This window comes from Amblyomma maculatum, chromosome 1 (assembly GCF_055883805.1).
Source record: "Amblyomma maculatum isolate TAMU_Amacu chromosome 1, ASM5588380v1, whole genome shotgun sequence".
Classification (NCBI taxonomy): Eukaryota; Metazoa; Arthropoda; class Arachnida; order Ixodida; family Ixodidae; genus Amblyomma; species Amblyomma maculatum.
Genome location: NC_139344.1, coordinates 278843548 through 278866167, shown reverse-complemented (window position 1 = coordinate 278866167; position 22620 = coordinate 278843548). Strand labels below are relative to the sequence as shown.

At 44.3% G+C, this 22620-nt stretch overlaps 1 protein-coding gene across 3 annotated transcripts in view; it reads right to left on the bottom strand.

The window, feature by feature from the left end:
* The window catches only part of Tsf2 (transferrin 2), a 59091-nt gene that overhangs the window by 18946 nt on the left and 17525 nt on the right, over positions 1-22620 (bottom strand). For all 3 annotated transcript variants that reach the window (XM_084591407.1, XM_084591408.1, XM_084591406.1), the window contains exons 3-6: positions 14706-14960; positions 10406-10731; positions 3987-4317; positions 1534-1637 (exon numbers count right to left, since the gene is read on the bottom strand). In XM_084591407.1, coding sequence (XP_084447533.1) covers positions 1534-1637; positions 3987-4317; positions 10406-10731; positions 14706-14960 — 1016 coding nt within the window. The remainder of the gene's footprint in view (positions 1-1533; positions 1638-3986; positions 4318-10405; positions 10732-14705; positions 14961-22620) is intronic.

Genomic DNA, 22620 nt, shown 5'->3' with positions numbered 1-22620 from the left:
GATGTAGGCTGGGAGAGGTCTATTGCCTAAGTAAGGTTGAGAAGACTTATGCTTAGCGAGAAATCAAGCTAGAGCACTTGCTGAGTGCAAGATATAGCTGTGAGAAAGCAAAGAAGATACCACAGTTGGACCTAACTAGTTTTCAGTGCAGAATAAGTACTTTTTTGCCAGGTGACATGCTCCACAAATTGCTCACATTAAAAAAAGTACTTGCAATTTCATATGAAAAACGCAGCTGCTAGAAAAAAAAAAAGGAAAAACAGTCTATGAGCTCAGCACTTATACCTTTATTTTAGAAAACAGTTAACATCATTTTACAGTGAGATGCAGATGCTGTTGCAAAACAGAACACAATAAAATCACTATTTGAGACCAAAAGTGCAGCACTGCATACACTGCTACTAGAGGTGCATTGTAGAGGTGTGCACAAGCTGAAATTCTGAGCCCGAGCCCGGCCCAAGCCTGGCGCTACAGGCCTGAGTCCGGCCCAGCCCTGTGCTCAGACTTAAAGCCCGGGCCCGCCCCCAACCTGAATCTGGATCGTGAATCCAGCAGCGTTGAAGTTTCTTCCTCTGCTTTCACTTGTGGCTGGAATTACTAATAAATTCTCAGCAAGAACAAGTTTTCGTGCATAGCTTTCTTGCTTCACTAAAAGCATGCAGGCTCTATGAGCAAAGGGTTAATTTTGTGGCCCAGTACTCGATGAGCGAAACGAGCTCACTGAGCTCGTTTCACTCACCATGTGCAAGCAAACAAGCGGCTTTTCTTGAGCTGCTCTTGCGTGCGTGCAAGATCTTCCTAGATATCAGTGAGGAACGTACGCGTCGATGCTGTGCCCGAAAAATCGGGCTGCGCTATGAAGAAATTGGCAAAAAAGTGCGGAGCGGACCTGTTCACGCTAGGAGCAGACGACTGGCTGTACTATGCGTCTGGACCTGTGGTCGCCCGTCGACATCGCCGATATTCATGACTTCTAGTTCTGGCGAGTAGTTTGATACTTTCCCGGACTGCCGTCAATCTTCGTGTGTTGGCCCGTGAGAGCCATTCGCGTCGGCGACGCTACAGGGATCCTTTGCCTTCCCGCACTCGTGCAGACATATTTTTAAAATTGTGAAGAACCCGCAGTCAGCCTTTCTGATCAACCAGCATCGTCTGCGCTCGCTCACTACGCGACCATGCAGACGAGGCTATAGTGTGCGTGACGTGCTGCTTCGTCTGGTGCCAGCGACAACATCATGGCGGATTACCCAGCATGCATCGCTTCATGCAAGCTCCCTATACTGCCTGCCTGCCCCTGCTGAGGAGTGCACTACTCTGTATATGCCACCACCAACACCACAACAAAATGACGCCCCAAAAACGGGATTTAAAGCAAGCCAAGATTTAAAATGGACAGTTCATTCTTTGAATAATCCTTTAAACACAGAAAGCAGCCCTTTGGAGAATAAAAGCAGGCCACCCTTAGAAAAACCCCGTCAAACTAGCAAAAACCACCAAAGCCAGAGGCATAGAAAATAAATCCAATATGCTGACCTTCATGCGATGACATTTCTCCATCTCCTTTTCAGCAACCACACAAAGCACTGCGGGAGGAACTGGACATCTACGCAGCTTTTTGAAGTGGTCACCATACGTCCCTGCAAAGCCAATTTAAAAGAGACTGCTGCAGAACAAGTTGTGCAAGTCTTGTGCCAGCTGGCTCTAGCAGATTGCTCTAAGATAATGAGCAACAGATCCAATGAGGTGCATAGCTTCAAAAGAAAAAAGAAAATGGCTAGTCTGTACTCGGTGTCATTTACGAATGCCTTGTTTATCCCTGTTAACTGCATGAGCACCCACAACTGTACGAACACAAGATTTATTCTAGATGCAGAAAATTTACAATCAACCAGACCATTTATGGCTACCTCATGAAACCATAAAACAAACAGGGCTGCAACTAAGGCATTTCCATTACCTTTTGCTGGTGTCCTGCACTCAAAAGGCAGGGTACCAACCATCTGGTTGAGTTACTCGAGCTTTTGTTTTATCACTGTCCACATTAAAGCAATAGAGATACATGGGCTCTAATGGGCTCCATGCATTTCTACACTGTGCATTGCCTAAACAACAAATTTCCATGAAGTGGTAAAAATGGGCGTCATATTGCTGTGAACCCTTGTTATCTTAATTTGTTGCTGCTGCCAGTCGCTGGCGTGCAGCCTTACCACCTTGCTTGTACCACACAGAATGATCATGCATTCTTTGTTTCTTTACGCTCAGTGTCATCAAGATGCAGTTTTATTGTTTTCTTCGTTGTGCCAAGATCTATCCCAAGTGATTCCAGCCGTTCGTGTCCGTTTCCACAATGTTCCAGGTTGTTCTGGTCATATATATTTTGCATGTTTATCTAGATGCTACTTTGCAGACTTTAAATTAAGCACAGATGAATGCAAAGGACATTCTTAGTTCAATGACCGACAAGCACACTTGCTGTTATCCCCACTGCCGAACTGCTTAGTTCTTTTGCAGGTGCAAGAAAGCCCAATAAGGAGTTCATCCAGTTCAATGCCCGGCTCATCATTTGCTGGTTTAGGCATCGTCATCAACACGTGATAATATTAACCCTTTCGCTGTCACGAACGTACCGGTACGTTTTCGCACTTCCTCCCCACAGTGTCATCGACGTAGCGGTACGTTCTCTATCGTGCATTCAAAACTTCGTGCTTGGGCGCGAAGCTGACGCGCTTGGACAGGCTGCGCCATCTGTCAAATCTTTCTACAAGTTCGTATTTTCGCCTCGCGTTGTGTGATACGTATATACTGATGAGTATGAAACGACCGCGCCCTTCTTAGCTGGGAGGTGTGGTCGCTCCTCGCGTGCTACTCTATCGCGCTAAGTGATCATGCGGAGCGTGCGTGCAGTTACGGGTTCAAGGGTTGTTCTTCCATCTGCCACAGGTTTGCAGGCTTTTATTTTTATTCTGTTGGCGTGTCTGCTACGACGCGTCACGTTCTGGGGCTCGCACCGTTGCCTCTCCAATAGGTCGACACATATGACTCGATCGCTGCTTTCGCTCTCTCTTGCCGCGGGCTTGCTTGCTGCTAGCAGCAGCAAAGGAGGTTGTTTTAGCCTTTTTTTATCTCCCCCTGTCATCTTGGTTTCATGTCTCCATTTTGCGGGCCACCGAAAGTGCGCCCTCTGTGCGCGCGGTTACTTTCGGATGGCTGACCGCGCAGGACCTTCGACTGCGGACTAGAGTGATGGCTCTTTTGATAATAAATACCAGTCGAGATCGGATCCGGTCTCTCAAGAAGTATCGAGCAGTTTTTTTCTTATATTATCCTCAATTATTTAATTTATAATCAGGCTGATAATGATGATGATGTTAATTAACAACACCTGCAGAACACTGAAATGTGCATATTCCGATTACTATTTTATTTTATAGCAATCATAATCAAAAATAAATCACTATGCTCATTCCCTGATATGCTCGTTCCCTGAAACCAAGCCGACACTGGGGGTGCGTCACGGCCAGAAACGCCCGACAGCGAAAGGGTTAACAGGGCACAAATGTGCCTGATAAAACACAAATGGAATTAAGCAACAACCACTGCCTGTGTGTAGTATGTGCAACACATTTCTAGATCATGCTAGCTTTCACAGCATACAAGTTCCTTTGCCAAAAAATACTTGAAACGCCTCCACCAACTCTGTAGCTGAGCATTTCATTTTGCCGCCATTTACAATGACACTTCACTGTCAACCATTAGCACAGAACAAGGCTGCACTACCACTAATTTTTGAATTAGATTGATTTGATCTGTATTCACGAGGTGTATATGTCAGTTTCCATGCAAAGTAACCTACTTGTGAGGCGGTAGTATATGCTCTATGCCCTTCACGCTAGAGTTTCATGCCAATTCCTGCATAGCACACTGACTCAATTACAATTAACCCAGTTTGCTGTTTTTTCATCACCAAGACCTGGCACTGTACTCACCAAGGTAGCCAGTGAAAGTCTGCTCATAGCCACTCAGTACCACCAGCTCCGTAGTCAGGTCTTGCAGGAGCAGATTGGTAGCATTGCCATAGCGGCTCCCACTGGCGAAAAGGTAGAACTTGGACAGCTCTGTCACATTGACAATGAAAGAGCGCTCGGTTGTCGGCAGGCCACTCCACGGCGACGTTGGCTGCCCAGCTGGCAGGCTCTGATTGAAACCTCGACTCCAGTCGGGAGTTGGGCTCAGGTTGTAGCCACCACTGTCAGTATGGCTTTGGTAGAACCAAGGAAGCTGCCCAATCGGAGGCTTGCCAAAGGTGCGGACAGCCAGCTGTGACAAAAATACATTCTCCTCAAATGGCTAAACAATGTTAACCAAGGTGACATGTTACATTGGAGGACATTGCTGTAGCTTGCAAAAGCTTTTCTTTTGCCAACCACTCTGCTGAATCTTAGTGCTGAAAAAAAGGTGACCTACACATTTCACATTTGACACAGATAAATGGAAGCCATGGGGAGCCATGAAAGCATTTGTAGTATTATTCAAGTTTTGCAATTTTTAATGAGGCCATCTTAGATATCTCAGCCAAAAGATAAGATACTATGGCACCATTCATATGTTCTTGCCAAGAGTAGAAACTAAACCTTGTACATTCGAGAATATCTCTATTTTTGTCTATATTTCAAGAGAAACAGCTTGAATGTCAAGCGTAACAATGTGTCAATAGAACATATAGATTACCAAGCAAAATGAACTGGTGCAAGCGTCTCTCATAGCCTGAGTTGCCTTGGAATGTTAAACCCGGCCCCTAAAAAAAACAAATGAAAAAACTGGTGCAATAAATTCTCCGGTAATTTTTTTTAGGGTTGTGTGAATATTCCAAATTGCAAAATGTTTATGAAAAGTACTTGCACTAAGAATTCTATTTGCAAATAACTTTCCTATTCAAAATATTGCAACCTCCTTAAACTGTCGGAAATTACGAAATGCCTGTTCATCTGAACTAGCCACCAAACAAGGCAGTGAAACCAAACAACACTTATATAATCCACAGCTTCATAGAATCCAAAGCCATAGAATCCTCACAAAATCCACAACCAGCACACGGTAATGTTAAGTCTAGCATAAAGCCAATGCACTGATGGCACGGTGCAAAAAAAGAAGTGTCTGATCGGCATGCCTTGTATATGGAGCAGGAGTGTTGTGCCAGCTGTGCACATTTTGGTGAACCATCGGGTAGCAGGGAGGGGAGGGGGGGGGGGGGGGAGGGGGGCTGCTCACAGTTGCCACAAGATGTACTCTTGAGGTTTTCTTGGAGAAGCTCTTCACAGCCACGTTTATACGACTTTTGAATGGGAAGAAAGTGTGTTGTACCCTGCTGACCATGTTATATAGCATATCAGGTATGGAGGTTTTAGTCTTTTGACGAGTAAGTGAACTACATGTAAAGCTATCTCAAAGAACAACCACAAATAATATACTGCTGAACACAGAGGAAGAAAAAAACCAGGAGGGAACACGTGCAGCCTCCGCAAGTCAACCTCGTCTGATGCCACTCCCTTCTCTCTCTTGCGTGCAATGATTCTTGGGAAATTAGCCAACAGAGTTGCCGGACTCAAAAGCAGCAGGGCACATGGTATTCTTTAGTGATTTTGGATGCCACAGCGGAAAGCCTACCGGAGTATACTAGCAAAAGTTGTGCGTCTCGTTGTAACACATAAGTTACTTTGTTTACAAATGTTGCACATTACTCCATGTTTATAAGCACACTGGTGAGAACTGAAAACTGCAGGTAACCTTTTCATCCACGGGTTCCTCAGGAAGACTGTGGATTCGACATAACGTTGCATGCCTGGGGAAGGCTGCAGCAGACATATTTGAGATCTCTATTTCCTAAATGAAACAGACAGTTTTCATCTCCAACAATACATGCACATGCCCTGTAAACCAAACTTTTTGTTTCACGAGGAGTGCGCATAACAGGATACTCACCGTTGGAGCGACAGCCCCGGGCGGTATACCCGTGTAGTTCTAGCATACCGGCATGCAGCATTTCATATGACAGTACTTGTTGGGATAGTTGGTTCGATTCTATGCTTGCGGGACTCATCGCACAAGGACGAAAACCAATAACACGAAGGACGACAGTGCGAAGCGATGATCAGCGCTTCGTCCTCTCATCCTTCTTGTTCTTGTACTGCGTCTTTGTGCACCGAGCCCCACATGCATTTCATATGGCGAAGTAGAGACGACCCAGCCACACATCGCAAAATACACGGGTGCACTGTGTGGTGGCAGCAGCCCCTACGACATCGGCCCGTCTACAAGTTCAAAATTCCATCCACTGTCAGCGCGCAGCACACACCTCAAGCTTCTAACGCAGGTGTCGCATAGTGAAGCCATTCCTCTATAGCAGAGTGTGCGAAACCGCAACCGAAACTAGGAATCGCCTACCGTTTGCCGTGTCACGTGACGGCTAATTTCCCATGATGCTTCCCACTATATTTTTTATGACTAGGCTTCACTCATTCTTGGCGGCACTCCCTCCCAGACTTTTTCTTCCTCCGTGCTCCTGAAAGACGTCTGAGAAAGCAACTGCTCGGGTAAAATTGAGGTTAATTTATTTCTCGCTGCTGTACTTTGCAGTACTCCAATGGAGCCCGTGTTGCATCTATTAAAGCAGAGAATAAAGACCCTTACTTTGTTGATGAACTGATTGAGTATATAAGAACAAAAAAAAAAAAAAGAAACTCAGCATATGAAATAATATCACCAATAACTTTAATAATAATAAAGCATGCTGAAGGCCTACACATCACAATTTTTTCTGAACTGCAACTATTAAGAAATGTCTTTAAAGATTGAAAATTCAAACATTTTTCACACAGTAACTTTCTCCAAGCTAGAGCTTTTTTTTTTTTTTTTCCATTGACCCTACAGGCTGGTAACCAAAATCAGCACTCATTAGCGTGCAATAGAACATAATACTACCAATATACAATTTATTCAGGTAAGCCAGATATGAAAAACTGTAGAGCTAAATCTGGAAAAGGAGCAAAAGTTTCGGTGTTCTAATACATAATACTTGTTTCTGGTGGCAGCCCTAGAATAAAAAAAACTAGACAGCCCTATACTTTACTGCCATTTTGCGAGACTAAGTCAATGAGTGCAGTGCGTGCACAGGTCAGCAAAAATGGCGGCAGAGGCATGCAGTACAGCAAAAATGGTTCGATCAGGTGCATGTCACATGCCTGTCGATCGCTGGTGCTAGTTTATGTCACTGCCCCTATATGATGCTGCGTGAAACTGCACGGGCAATTCAAACACACTTGTCGCAGGCGATTCAAACGATAGAAATATTGCATTTCTTGAAATTTTCCTGGCTCCTGTACACACCCTGAGCCAAGTGAATACAAAAAAATGCTTCATTATAACCGAGCAAGCATAAAATATTTATTATTTCACTTATCCACACAGATAAAACTCTCATAGAAGTAAAGCATAAACCAAGCAAACTTTGTTTTTACTTTGCCATATCTGTGTTCATTATAACCAGGTTTGATTGCACACTATGCACCCATTCTTTAGTACCATATACATGCTTCATTTTCCTCCTGTGTCACCGCTCTGACTTGCATCAGGGTCAGTTGCTTTGCAGCTGCTGGGGGCCGGTGGGTTAATTAGTGTGTTCATATAGGAGGCAGTGGCCAATTACTACCCCAACGTGGCCAACACCTGCTCTAGTGAAAGAGCGCCTTCCCGACTATGACCACTGGGATCAGGACACACCTTGGACCTAGGTATTCCATTTCATCAACACATGGAATCAAACCAACCACGATCGCTTCCATACAAGCAGGACGCTCTACCTCTACATCATAGCTGCTATCTCATACATCATTACCACCTAAAAGCAAAATTAATGTGCTACAGGAAACAAATACACAACTAAGTGGAAAGAACATGCTTCATAATGTAATGATTGACCATGATGCAAGATACCCGCATAGCATAAGAAAACAAAAAATCAAGACTTTAAGCCAGATGCACGCAGAACGGGCAAATACTCTTATGACGTCATAACACTGGCATGTATATCCCTTCTATAGCGTGTGTCCCAACTAAATGTAACCAAGGTTTTAAAAGTGACAGTGTCCCCTAGCTTGATGAAAGACAAATTAGCTAGTTTTTTTTTTAATTATTAAGTAGAGGAATAAAGTGTCAATACAAACGTTGCTGATTTTCTTGAAAAACAGCTGACTGAAACGCTTGTACCAAGGTACTGTTTGCGCAAAGTAATTTTTTACCGGCCTCATAAGATAACTCCCACAATAAATGCTTCTAAAAAGGGAGTAATTACTCATTGTCATCCACCCAAGCGCAGCCATATGGCTACAAAGGAAAGCTAACAGCTTTCTCAGAAACTTCGTAGTTAAAGAAAAATTCTGATCCAGAGATTGAACCCGGCACCACCGCCTTTCCGGGGCAGTCGCTCTACCGACTGAGCTAACCAGGACGGCCAGCAGATCAGATGGTAGGGCGAGAGCGAATTGATCTATAACACGAAGTGGGAATGGTGTTGGTCAAATATTTTAGGGGAATCCCCCAAGGTGGAGTAGAATTCTAATAAGGGAGTAATTACTCATTGTCATCCACCCAAGCGCAGCCATACGGCTACAAAGCTCCACCTTGGGGGATTCCCCTAAAATATTTGACCAATAAATGCTTCTACGTGACAGCGGTGCCACTTCAGTGTCCCGTGACATGTCTCAGAGAACAAAATTCACTTCTCTCTGGAACACTCTCCCTGATGAAGCTTTGTGTGTGCACTGGGCAAGAGATGTGAGTGAGCAGCTAGTCACGTGGCAGCTTTCTTTAAGGCAGATAAATAAAGCTACATAAAGTGTAGCTTGATGGAAACATTGAAACTACAGTGGAAACCCTTTACAATGTAACCGCTTATAGTGCGGGGCCAGGCATAACGGGTTTTACTGGCAACCGATTTGCCTCACATAGGACTCAATGTAAAGTCATACCGTTTATTATATCGTTGCGCGGGTATTGGTTATAGTGTAGTTTTAAAATCTGCTCTGTGACAGAGCAGGACAGCAAGTGCACCTCCCTGTGCGTCACAATACATTGCGCCACGTCTTCAGGGCGCTACACAAGTGCACACTCTGCTCGTTTCCAGCAATTCACCAAATTGCATGCGTTGCTCCCAGACTTGCACTAGATTGTGCAAGAGCTACTCATTTCCCTCTGTTGTTCTTCTGCTTTTCCCTTTTCAGATTTTCTCACCATGACCTCAGTAATGTTTTGCTCCACTTGCACATCGCTCTTTTCGCAAGAGTGAGCGAAAACGCTCGTGATTAAGTCTTCAAGTTAGGTTGCACAATGGCAGCACTGGCAGCATTATCGCGTGGTAGCACACTGTGAAACATCAAGGCGCCACTAGAACAGACTCCTAGCTAGCTTCCTATGACATGCGCAGAATGATTTGTGAGAGGGAGTATTTTCGCTATGACAGAATGGTTCGCCCAAGCAATCCGGAGGTACTACAATGTCGTGGGCTGCCACAACAGTGCACTAAACACCCTGCCATCCTAACCGCGAGGCTTGTTTTCCAACCAAAACCTCCCATTCCGTTATGCCTTGCATTCATGTGGGAACGAAAAGAGCCAAGTGATGTTTTAGCATACCACGTGAAGCATGGCTGCAGAGGTTAGTGCGACCACCTTCGTGGGAAAGGGCATGCGCTGATAACAAGCGCATATGCAGTCCCGCAGTAGTGGTCGAGGCAATTTCACAGTCGGGCTGTGCGCCATGCTAAAACTAATCTAAGCATGCAGTGGACTTCGTGGGCTGCTTTTAATTCACTGATTAATAAGGCGTTTTTGAAAGGGAGGCTACCTATCTACCGGGCATGTTGACCTGAAAAACAAACAAAAAATAAAAACTATTGTTTTGGTTATAGCGCATAAAGGAAGTGATCAGCCGTGATTATGATACCTCTTTTCAGCACTGTTCGCTTCATAAGGTGCTGCTATCACGCATTCTAACAATTTTCAGTCACCCTCACCCCCCTCCCCACCACTACTCACCCACCACAGGTGCTAACGTCAAAATTAAATACACTGTGATGTTGTAGCTGCATAGCATCTTGGCACACTGCCAAGGTCTACGCTGTGGACCGAGACGATGGCAGTGTGAAACTGGAGGACACGCTAACCATGACTTCTTTTTTATTTCTTTTACAAAATTCTCAGGTACATAACTGGGAGGTGGGTTCAATATGCAAGTGGGTCTATTATGCGAGCATATGTGGTACACTTCAGTAGTACCAGAATGATTTTTTTTTTTAATTCATGCATGAGTGAGTTGGTCCCAGTTCAGTAGCTAGTATAGGAGCTGTACAAACCTGGAGGAACTCCTGGTACTGCACACGGACCTCCGGCGAGGTTTCAGAAGTGGTTACCACAACGTTTGGAGGCACCAGGCCCCAATTGCAGGTACGGTACTGGTCTGGCATTGCCAAGTCCCCCGTGGGGCAGAGCAGTCGGAATCGATCTGGTGGTGGCTGGCCAAGGAACACTTCATAGAGAGTTGTGTGCTTCACGAAAGCCACATCACCTTTCTCCATGAGGCAGCGCAGTGCCCCCTGATAGCCCGCAAATGGGTCATTGCCTGAGCAGCGCTCACCTGGGCGTCCCGTACAGAGCTCACACATCTTCTGCGGGTTATCGCCTGCACACCCGGGAAAGGACTACGGCTCAAGACATCCAAACAACCACAAAATCACAAATTTCTCAAAGCAAAATACTGTTAAAAAAAGAAAAGGTGCTATCTGGCACAATGCTGGTATCAACAGCCTGATGGGATTTGCTGATGTAGTACCCGTACTAATACTGCAAGAAGCACTATGCAAGTCAGCCTAATGGACAAAAAGTGCCAACAGGTTTTTGAAAGGCAACCCTATATATTTTTTTTTCTTTAGGTTTATACCACAGAACTGTCATGCGTAAGCCATGGTCATCGCTGAACTCAACTAAACAAAACATATAATCTGTATTTCTGTGAACTCGCTGAACTGAACCACAACATGATGAAGTGTTGAACAGAAATAAACTCGAATAAAACTGAACCAGTTCTATCAAATATACTGCCTCATAGATCTGCATGCATCACTGAGGCAGGGGTGGAAGCAGGCTCGAGCATTTTGGAGCAGTTCAGACAGCAGTAATAGAGCCATTTTGGAGCAGCTTTGGCGCGACAAATCTTCAGTTATGGAGCATTTGAATTATGTTTTGGAGCATATTTCTAAGATCAAACACCTTTGATAATTGTGGTTTTCTCTTTCTGACATATAAAATTCCCAATCTAATTCCTTTTGATACAAGTTAGATGCTTTTCCAGCTTTGCACTCATTTCTGACAAGACAAACGGCCAAAGCATGTAAAGATGTATAATATAACACAGGCTGACCTGAGCGACAACTTGGAATAGACTAACAACCCGACCTAAACTGTTTGCTTATTTTGACTTGATAGATTCAAATGTCGAGAAATCTGTCGGAGTCTACCACTTTGATGCCCTCAAGCAGCACAACAAATTTGGAGTTCAGATGAATGGGTACAATATTTCCGCTCTCTATCTTGTGTATATCCTTTTTGTTCCTATGGCTGTGCCAATAAATTCCTGAGCACTAAGTAGTGTGTTCAAGAAAGATAGATGGCACTGAAGGGTAGCATTTTCATCCTTCAGCTTCTTTACTTCGCTGTCTCCTGACAATAGTTCATTCTTTTGCTTGAGCAATGCTGGAGCTCACTTTTATCAAATAGGCCCTGTATGGCTTTCCAACACCCTTGGGAAGCTTCCAAGTGATCGACACTTTTGGCATATCAACCCATTACGCTTCAAGTATGATTTTGTCTGCCATAGACCTGATATGCTTGTCAATGACAGAGAGTCTCAATGGTGAAGTACCTGCTCGTTTTCACAGTGAAAGCATTACAATAATTCATGAAGTTTTTGCTGTCGGAGAAGTTTCCTGTGGCCTTCTGCACACAAAGAGAATTTCAGAACCTTTCATTTGCAAACATATGGCTACAAGAATTAGCACAACATAAAATAGAGGTGAAAGCTATTATTACTCAACCAGCAATCCTCAACTGGTTGTGTGGTTGAAAAATTATGAGTGAGCTGGTTTCCTTGCACAGTAAATTCTCGTTAATTTGGATATACAGTAAAACCCTTCTAGTAAAGTCACTCAGACTGGCAAAAATTTTTACTATATCAGGGTCTTTACTATATTGGTTGTTGGTGATAACATGGTTCTCAAGATGATGCCTGGTAGCTAAATGGCTACTTAGTAACACGTCTTGTTGTTTTATGAAAAAAAAAAAAAAGTCAAAACACACTAAAATACCTTCCACCTCTCTGTTATAGTCTCTCTGTGCCATTTTCTTTTTTTCAGTTATTATAAGATTTTTTGTTTACATCTTGGGGGAGTATTTCTTAAGCAAGAGGGCAACATGGCTACAAATATAACTGTACTTCATTTCATGTGGAAACCAAAGCCTTGCATGAACACTGCGTCACCTTCCGCTAGTTCTGTCTTTTAAAAGACAACAGATGAGAAATGCGGCGTCAGTCAAGCACTGCAAAATCGCGCATGCCATGCCTCCACTTCTTGCAACCGCTGTCTAATGCTACAAATGACTGGCCTTTTCTTCCCTTCCCTATTTCTTGGCCATGTCTCTTCAGCCTCGTTATAGCATGCACGCATGCTCACACACACATACTTTTTTTTTTTTTTTTTTTTCAAAAAAGAAAACTTTGTCTCACGATCCTAGGTAATGCACCTGCGGTGATGTCAGTCTATGGGAAGTACGTCGCTACGACCAGGCACACTTTACTGTAACCGATCTTTATAAAAAATGTCTTACTATAAAGGGGGAAAAATGTAGTCTTCTATGGAACATCCACTGGGACTTCAATTTCATTTTATTGTGCCAGTTTTTACTGTATTCGAGTTCACTATAGCAGGGTTCTACTGTATATATTAGAATAAGGAATTGAAAAAAAAAAAAATGTCCAAATTACCTGAAGGTTGAATCAATAAATGATTAAAAACAAAACTTCCTGGAATCCATTTCACACCAGCAAATTTATAATGGGTGAAACATTAGGCAATGTTCCTCTGCTTATGAATGAAAACTGCAAGGTAATGTTGGGAATGTTAAGGAAGAACAGCTTCAACATGGTAAGGTCTTCAGTGACCTCCTCCAGTACTGCAATAGAGTAGTGGTGGAGCCTCACCACAAGCTACAGTGTCTATCTATGTGAGATGGCTTCACCACACAGACAGCCAACAGCTAGTGACAAGCATGCAGTTTCAGCGCACACAACCACGTGGATAGAACCAAGAGGAACACACATTAGTGCTCTAATGGCGAGATGCCTTCAAAAAGAAAAAAGACCAGCAAGGCGCCAATCAATGTCCAAAACAGCAAGCAGCTGGGCCTGGCTAACAGATGTGCAGCCAACAGCTGCTATCACTGCTACTGCCGTTCGCTGGAAACAAAACTAGGAAAGTGAAACAACATGGCAATGGTACCCACCCTTAATATCTTGGGACGGCCGATCAGACATCAACATAACCCCTCTCTGGGAATGAATTTGAGTTAAATGGCTGCAGGGGCCAAATTTCCAGCCTAGATAACACCTCTGACATATGTCCGATCTCAAGTGCACCAGTTATGTGCACTGGCAATGTTGGCAAGGCAAAAAGTGAATTAAAAAGCTTCAAAATGCACTTTAAAGATATACCTCAAAAACTAAATTTTAGAACATGTTTGAAGTAACCAAAAGAGCAAACTATCCATTAACACACTACAGATAATTAAAATGGAGGAAATGAGGGCTGCCACAGACCTCTACAAGGGCTACAATGTATAGCACCACAGAGAAAAAACAAAACGAACTAACAACCAGCGTGACTATGTCTTCAAGGGACCAGAACCTCTGAAACTGAAACGACTTCAGTTTATATAGCTGTAATCACTTTCTCACTAACAACAATGTCCTGGAATAGAGGGACATCCTGTAGTATTCAAAACACAATATGCTTCCAGAAGCATCAGGCTTCAAAAAAAACTATCTTGTAAACACAAGAATAAATAAAAATAGAATTCTGAGCATGCATACGCTTTCTTTTGCATAATTTTTGCAAAGCTAGAAAATAAAAAATACAACAGTCTGACATTCATAGACAAGACATTGATAGAAGACACTGGCGATTACTAAACAGTCGTAAACAAGTGGCATGCTTTGTATTTATATTTAACAACACTTAGGGATAGCATTACAATTTAGCTGTTCTGCCACAAATATGAGCAAACTTCATTTAACAAACAATCCCATTATGCTAAGATAGATTGTAACAATTATTTTACGGAGATAACTACACACAAAACTTCTTTCGAAAAAAGCTATGTTGGTGTTGATATCAGTGTCAGCAAATGGAAACCCTCAGTCATCACCAAGTCATATCACTGCATTATTGTGCTACACTCCCCAAGGCAAATGCTACACATATGCGGTCAACTCTCTGTTACTGCCACCATTGCCTTCAGAGCCATCAATTAATCCCAGATTCTACCAAATAGGTCCACCCAACACAATTTACTCAGCATGCATAGCCATACATTTAGACAAACCTGTAGGGTTGTGCTTGTCAATCAACGAATTCGGTGCGCAGCTTGGGCCAAAGAATGATGCAGCACTCTTCACTAGGTTATTGCAGTCAGTCACTTCAAGGATGTTTTCATGGATCAGAGTGGCTATTGGGACCACCCAGCCAGCCATGTCACCAACGCTGGTGAAGCAGACAGACTTGTTTCTAAGGTCATTTAGTGAGCGAAATGTGGCATTTGCATGAACCACAGCCACTGAGTAGTAGCCAGCTTCTTTATCTGCAAAGCAAAAGGTAAACAACTTGTGATTAGTGTCGGCAGTGGCTTCAACATGTAATCGGACCAATCCTGCATCCTTTATTATACTTTTTTCCACAGTGGCCAAACGCCCAAGGCAAGAAACAGCATAACTCAGAGATTTAGAGGACCCACATATATGTCAGTCCTGTCCAGTTCGAAAATCCCCATCACTGTGGTGCAGTGGTTAAGATGTCCGACTACTATGCCGGGGTTCCCGGGTTCGATCCCGACAGCCGGCGGCTGCGTTTCAATGAAGATGAAACGACGAGGCGTCCATGTGCTGTGTGATGACAGCACACGTTAAAGATCCCCAGGTGGCCGGAATCACTCCGTAGCCCTCCTCTTTCTCTTTTCGTTTTCACTACCAACTTCCTCCCTTCCCTTACAATGTAGTTCAGGTGTCCACAGAAACAAGAGTAACAGATACTGCGCCTTTACCTTCCTGTGAACCAATAATTATCATTATTATTCATAAAGTAGATCATCACATAAGCAAGCTTTTGTGCCATATGTATGTCATGCCAGAAGTGATGCTCTTCTCTAACAATCTAAAAAAAAAACATTACTTGAATGTGTGAGAGCCTTATTTCTGGAGGAATGCTTGATTTGTAACAAGAAAATGCAACTTTGACACTCCTAACTGCCGCATCCAAGCTTCAGTGTCATGTTCCCAGGAAGTGACACAGTGAATTCAAAATACCTGGTGTCACAGTGATGCTGCTCATCATAATCAGCTGCAGCAGCCTAATTACATGACAAGGCCTTCTCCCAAATCCCTCAAATTAACACTGCCAAGCACCAGCTGTGGCCACCTTATGCCAGACGCTTACCATCCCTTTACCCTATGGGCCCATTGGTTATGTTGTCTTTGTATTACATTACCTGGCCCCGCCCATTTCTTTTTAAATTCAACTGGAATGTCATTAACTCGTGCTTCTTCCCCGACGCATTTTGCTTGCTTCCTATCTCATAAAGTTACATCTATCATATGTTCCACAGCTCAAATGTTAGGCTCGAGAGGGATATTTATGTCTTTCTTAATCTCAGCAGTCTCAAATAGACAACGGCTGACTCCTACAAAAATGTGAGCTTTTTTTTTTTTTTTTAATACTTTTTACGAAAAAGTTATCAAGCTCCAGAGTACAGTTCCAGTGCCTGTTTCAGGAGTGACTGCTTACTTTCTGCTGCAACCTTCAAACCATGTGCAGGAATTATGAGCGAGTTTTTTCCAGAATGCATGACATTTACAATAGCATAGATGCTCCCTGATGCCACTATAACGGAGATATGCTTTGAGCTTTCCAGTGATGGTTCACCCATTATCTCTACATCAATGGTCCTCTGGAAGAGCATATATTTTTCTCTTGTGGGTCACTTAATTCTGCTCTCACTTCCCTTCCATAACCCATATTTTTAAACTAGGCAGTCTGAAACTTGCATTTTCCACCTGGCATGACATTCTAATTTGCATCATGCCCCTCAAAACACAAAGGCAAAATGACGCCATGATGTCGCTTGCGCTCAATGACATTAGGGGCCAGCATAACTGGTGCTTAAAACCAGACAGTGTCCCTTTGAGGGAATAGTGGAAGACAGGGAGGGAACTGGAAAAAGAAGCCTCCCAAAAGATTCTCAAGGAAACAATGCACCGTTGAGGGATCAAACTTTAAAACTGATTGTCATCAAATCTTGCTCATACATGAGAAGGATAGCCAAGAGAAACTGGACAGCAAATTAAAATATATATGCTGAAAGGGGAAGAAGGGGCCAGGAATGCAAGCCTTGAAGGCTTTATTGACCGTTACAAAGACAAGGAAAGCGGGTAACCTGTGACCCTGGTCAGGCTGGGTGCCACATTGTCGCTTTGGGCTTTGCTCACCCTCTCTCTATCTTCCATTGCTACCTCTGAGGGGTGCTCCTAGTTGCCATGTAGGCTTGCTTTTTAGATATAAACCAGCTTGATCTTAATTTATCAAGGGATTTAAGAAGTACATCAAAATGTAGGAAGTTTGAAGGGCACTGGAAACAGTTTTTTTTTTAAATCAAGAAATTCAAGGATTTCATGGTGCTGTGCGAACTTTGTACCTCTTCTAAATAGATGTATTCCCGGACAACTTCCAGTTCTTTGCTGCCTATCTTAACTTCTGTGCCCTTTCAAGACTATTCAACATTACTTGGATTTCTTCATATCCATTTTTAGGAGCGATGTTGCTTTGTGAACGGTGTGCATATATAACTGTTAAGTGCAGTTCAGTGAACCACTGTGTCTCATTCTGCGAAACCTGCTGCAGGACAAATGGTTTGGTTTGATGGGTTTAACGTCCCAAAGTGACTCAAGCTATGAGAAACAATGTAGTGGAGGCCTCCAGAAATATCAGCTACCTGGGGTTCTTTAATGTGCACCGACATCGCATAGTAAAGGGGCGCCTTGCTTTTCGCCTTTATCGAAGAGCGGCCGACAAGGCTGGAGTTTGATACCACATCAGTAAACATTAAGCCACTGCAACCCAGAAGAATGAGGAAACCTTGTGGCATAAAACACTGCTTTCATATGACTGTCTCTTATAGCATGGTATATTATATGATGTTATATGAACGCCCTGAAGTGACTCGAGCTATGAGAGATGTCAATAGTGTGCAAAGTCTATAATGTGCACTGACAATGTACAGCCCACATGCACCTTTTGCATTTCACCTCCATGAGAAAGTGGCCACAGAGGCCTGGTTTCTACCCGTGCCCAGCAGATGTGCACCCTAACCACTAAGACACTGCGGCAGGCTCTTCTGTCAGTAGTGCTAGGCCACACTTATAAGTACACCTTTTTTGCGATTATGGTGATTTATTAATGGCCTGCTGTAAGTTGATGATAGTAGAGCTTTATGTCATCCTAAGAATATACACTGAAACTGTGCCGAGCACACAGCACAGCTTCAGTGCTGTGTGCTCAGCACTCACAGATTGTGCTGAGAGTTCTATGTCTCCTCACAGACTTGAGGAGAAATATGGCATCTCACCAGAATGCAAGGTGACAGTTGTTCAGATGTGCCGGGTGGAAAGACAAGTGATAGCAGCCCGCAACATGGGAAGCCCAAACAAAAGAACTTTATTGTTGCTCGCAGGCAGTATATGTACTCTTCCAGGAAGTGAAGTTAGCACCACCTAGTAAGAAGGAGCTGAAATATAGATGGCGACCACTACATCTTCCTTTCAGCGGCAGGCACAAATTTAACCTGCTCGGTGGTTTCACTGCACGACCATATAGTGTTCGCACCAGTTCTTGAGGTTTGGAACTTTCTTCAGCAACCTTTCTGTACTGATGAAGTTATGGGCGAGAATCGCATAGGTGATGCAAAAGGACTTTGTTGAGATGCCTCAGGCTGCGATCTCAATGATGCTGCCTGTTCTAGGATGTTCTGGTCAGCTAGAAAAGGCATGAAACGTCGACGATTCCTCTATAGAGTGCCGCTAGGCGTCTCAACCACATACGATCTAGATCGTTAAGCTGGGCTGAGGACACGACCACTGCAACCAACGTCCTTAATCCAAACTTCCTTCCCTGATTTTAGCGGACTCGGAGGGCTAGCACTTCGACGATTGCAGTCCTTCGCCTGCTGCTTCTTGGTTGCAAAGTCTTGTGCTCTGAATTCCTCCTGACTTGGCAAGGCCAGCAGCAGTTGTTCTGGTAATCCCGGAAGGCGAGGTAATCCCCAGGCCCTGGGAACTTGCATCAGCCGACACAACAGTTAGGTAATGCAGATAGTAATTTGCCACGCATGTTTCAGAGCTGAGCAATGACCTGATACGAGCGAACGCTTCCTCTTGGCTTTGACCACAAATCAAGGCACGATTCTTGTTCAAGAGCAACCGGATGGGTGCGGTAACCTCAGACAAATTTGGAATGAATCGATGCACATGTTTAACCATCTCGAGCAATCAGAGAACTCCGATGACATCGACTGGCGATGGGAGGTTTTTGACAGCCTTGACCTTGTCTTGGTCAGGTGAAATTCCCTGCACTTCCACGACGACTCCAAGGATATTCATAGAAGGCGCTCTGAAATGACACTTCATTTTTATTAAGCGTGATCCCAACTTGACTTAGGCGAGTCAAGACCTAGGCCTTGGTCATGCTCATGATAGTCCCTGCCAATGACCAGTATATCATCAATCATACTGATGACTCCAGGAATGCCTTCTAGCAGTCTTGGCATGCAATGTTGGAAATATTCCGGCGCTGTCGCGATACCGAAGGGAAGGCATTTGTAGTAGTATCAGCCAAAAAGAGTTATGACCGTCTTTAGTTCTTCACTCTCGCGACTTAATCTGATTTGATGGAAGCTGAATCTTGCGTCGAGCTTGGAAAATACACATGCTCCGCCAAGCTGTCCAAGGATATCTTCCACAATTGGTAAGATGTAGCGCTCTCGCTGGATGACCTTGTTTAGCTTCGTCAAATCAACACACAGTCCGTACCCACCCGATGGCTTCGGCACAACGACAAGGACTGAACACCATGCAGTTGGTGTGTCAACTTTTCCGTTGACACCTTGAGCTTCCATGACATCCAGTTCCTTCTTCACATGCTCGAGCAGAGGGAGAGGTATTCTTGGAACGTTCAACGAAAAAGGACAAGCATTAGGATAGACGAATGTGATATTCCTCTTGCACTTCTCCCAGTCCATGAAATATCTTGGCTAGGGAACACTCACGGAACGTTGACACTGTGAATGCAGACAGTGACGCCGGGACACTGGCGGTTGACAGTGAGACGCTCTCGATCAAGTCCAAGAACTGAACGACGGCCAAGTCTTCGATTGCTGGCAATCCCAAAAGATTAGTCGTCTGATTTTCGACAACATATAATGTTTGAACCGTCATCTTGATGCGCCATTCCAAAGTTGCGAGAAAGTTCCCAGAATGCGTAACTTGAGATTTCCGGGACCCGACACCTCGGCTCCTGCTTCATTCAACACGTGTAGCAGTCCCGGGAAAGAAGGTGAAAATACAATAACTTCAGTTCCCGAGTCGATTTTGAACTTTACTTGTGACCATTCACGTGTACATCAGTGTATCTTGCTCAATCTGTACTGAGTGGGTAAAGTTTGATAGAACCTAGAAGCTCTTTTTGGTGCTTGGCCTTGCCAACTTCGGGGAAGTGACCCTGTTTCTTGCAGAAATGGCCCGTTGATCTGCATGCGGGGCATTCTTTCCGTGGGTGGAAACGACGGCCACAGTAACTGCAAGTTGACCCAGTCGGTTTCGTTGATTTGCCACAGTGTGATGATGAGCTCTTGTTGCGTCGTGCCGCGTTTATGCTCAAGCAATCGAACGCTGTGCCCTCGTGGACGACTACGTGGGAGAGACGGTCTTTCTCGGCGTCTTCATGCAGACGCGCTTGGCATAGCGCTTCTTCAGCGAACAATTTCGTGCAGCGGCACAACTGGTCAGACAGTTTTTCATCCTGCAATCCTATGAAGAATTTATCACGGACAAGGCGTTCTTCTACTTTAAGACTTTTGTATGCACAATGTTTGACAAGATTATGAAGCACCGTAAAGAAGTCATCGACTGACTCATCCTGCTGCTGCGTTCAGGAGTGGAACCGGCGGCTTTTGTAAATTTTGTTGACGGGGTACACAAAATGAGACGCCAGCTTCGTCTTGACCTTCGAAAACGAGGTTTTCAGGAGTAGGCACTCCCAATGACAATAAGACACCGTGTGCTTGAGGCCCCATACAGTACAAAAGCTTCCGAACCTGCACTTCGTCGGTAGCTGTGTTGAGACTCGGCGCGAAGCGCAGTCTTCGTACGTTGCTATCCATGTTAGCCACTCTCCTGGGCTTGTGAACGTGAACGGTGGCGGAGGGGAAAACAAGGAGGCAGTGGATTCTCATCAGCCGCTCTTAAAGGGCAACTCCAGCGATTTTTTGAAAATACTGAGTTAATGATTGATTTATATTGCTTAAGGCTTGGTCATCACAGTACGCTATTACATTATTGACAATACGCAAGCAATAATCTTAAATAAGCAGAAAATTTGAATCAAAATTGAAACTCCCCCGTGGGGCCCGAAGAACACTGCTTTGCGTGACATCACATGATTACAATACAGGCGTGCAGCCGTGCCGCATGCACCCGCTGCCGTTCTGCCGAGGTGCGCGAACGTCAATTGCTGTCACGTACGACGCCATGTGAAACATATGTGATGTTGGTGAGTCACCCTCGATGTCATCAGACCGGGCCAGCTAGGACTATCGTCATTCAATGCAATAATAAAAAAAAAAGCAATATTTGCCATGCATGACCAATGAAGGCAGAACGAGCAAGCGATCTTGAATGCGGCTAAATTATTGCCGTATGAAGCATCAATTCCTTATAATTTTTACATATATCAGCGCGACCGATTGTTACTACAAATTCCCTTTTTTCTTTCTTGATACCGACCCTAAATACGCCTCGCTGCGAGTGAGATTATTGTCTGCACAGCAATACCCCTGTCACATGGAAAATTTAATCCACCAAATGGCATTTGTTCAATTTAATTTCATTTTTTCTATGCGCTGCTACACGACCAAAAATAATGCCTTTTGCAAAGAATGGCATAGTAAAAATTGAGAGTACACAAAATTTTATAGGCCTTCGATATGTTACGAAAATGATTGCGCTCTGAGCGAAGGCAGTTTTCAAATTCTAGTTGATGTCTTACATGCCATATGTAACCAACCTGCCGATCACAACTATCCATTATGAAGCTCAGCGGCGGTGTCGGCATTTATTTATGGAAGGGTGCAGAAGGTGCGCCGAGCCCGGATGCAAATTTTTAAAGCACACGGGCTGGCCATGCAGTTTCAACTATGTGCACTTGGCTTACTAAAGCAAGTTTCAAGAGCAACAAGTCATATAGGCATTGCCTATAGTGTGCCGATCGACGGATACAATTTTCGAGTGTGCGCCCGACAGTGCAGCATGCAGCCCCATTCCGTCCTCTCAGGATCGTTTGCTCGGCGAAATAAATGTTAAGTGGTACATCAACATATGACCGACCCCAGCCGAATCAAGAAAGTAGACAACAAATTCGCAACTCTTGCCGCAGTGAATGCAGCAAGCTACCGCAACAGTGCTGGCCGCGAGAGCGGCGGACAATGGCGCTCTAGCCGTGCGCTGCACCCTAGTCGTCGCTAGCCCTAAACAGTTTCACACCGAAGCCGCAGCGGACGGCGCTTCGGAATTGATCAGCGCTATAGTAAAGGGTCTGTTCGTGGAATAGCCCTACTGTCAACCTAACAGTCTCAGAGTAAAGGAAAGATGTAATATCGGCGACGCCTTAGCAGCACAGCTAGAGTACGAGACCGGATGGGCTGAGCGACATATCGGCAGCTGGGAGCTACGAGCATAAATTCGCTTGTGTCACAGTTATCCCCAGAATCTCGTTGCAGATCAGTGATCCTCAGTAAGGATTTTTTTTACATTGATTTATCCAATCGTGTATTATTTAGGAGATCAACAAATTTTAGCATGCATTCTTTTTTTTTGGCGGTGGCTAGCAAACAATCCACCGTGGCGGCACCAACGGACAGCGGCAGGCGGTTTAGCTTATGTCGTCTGCGGAAAGACTGCCAACACCGCATTAGATTTCAA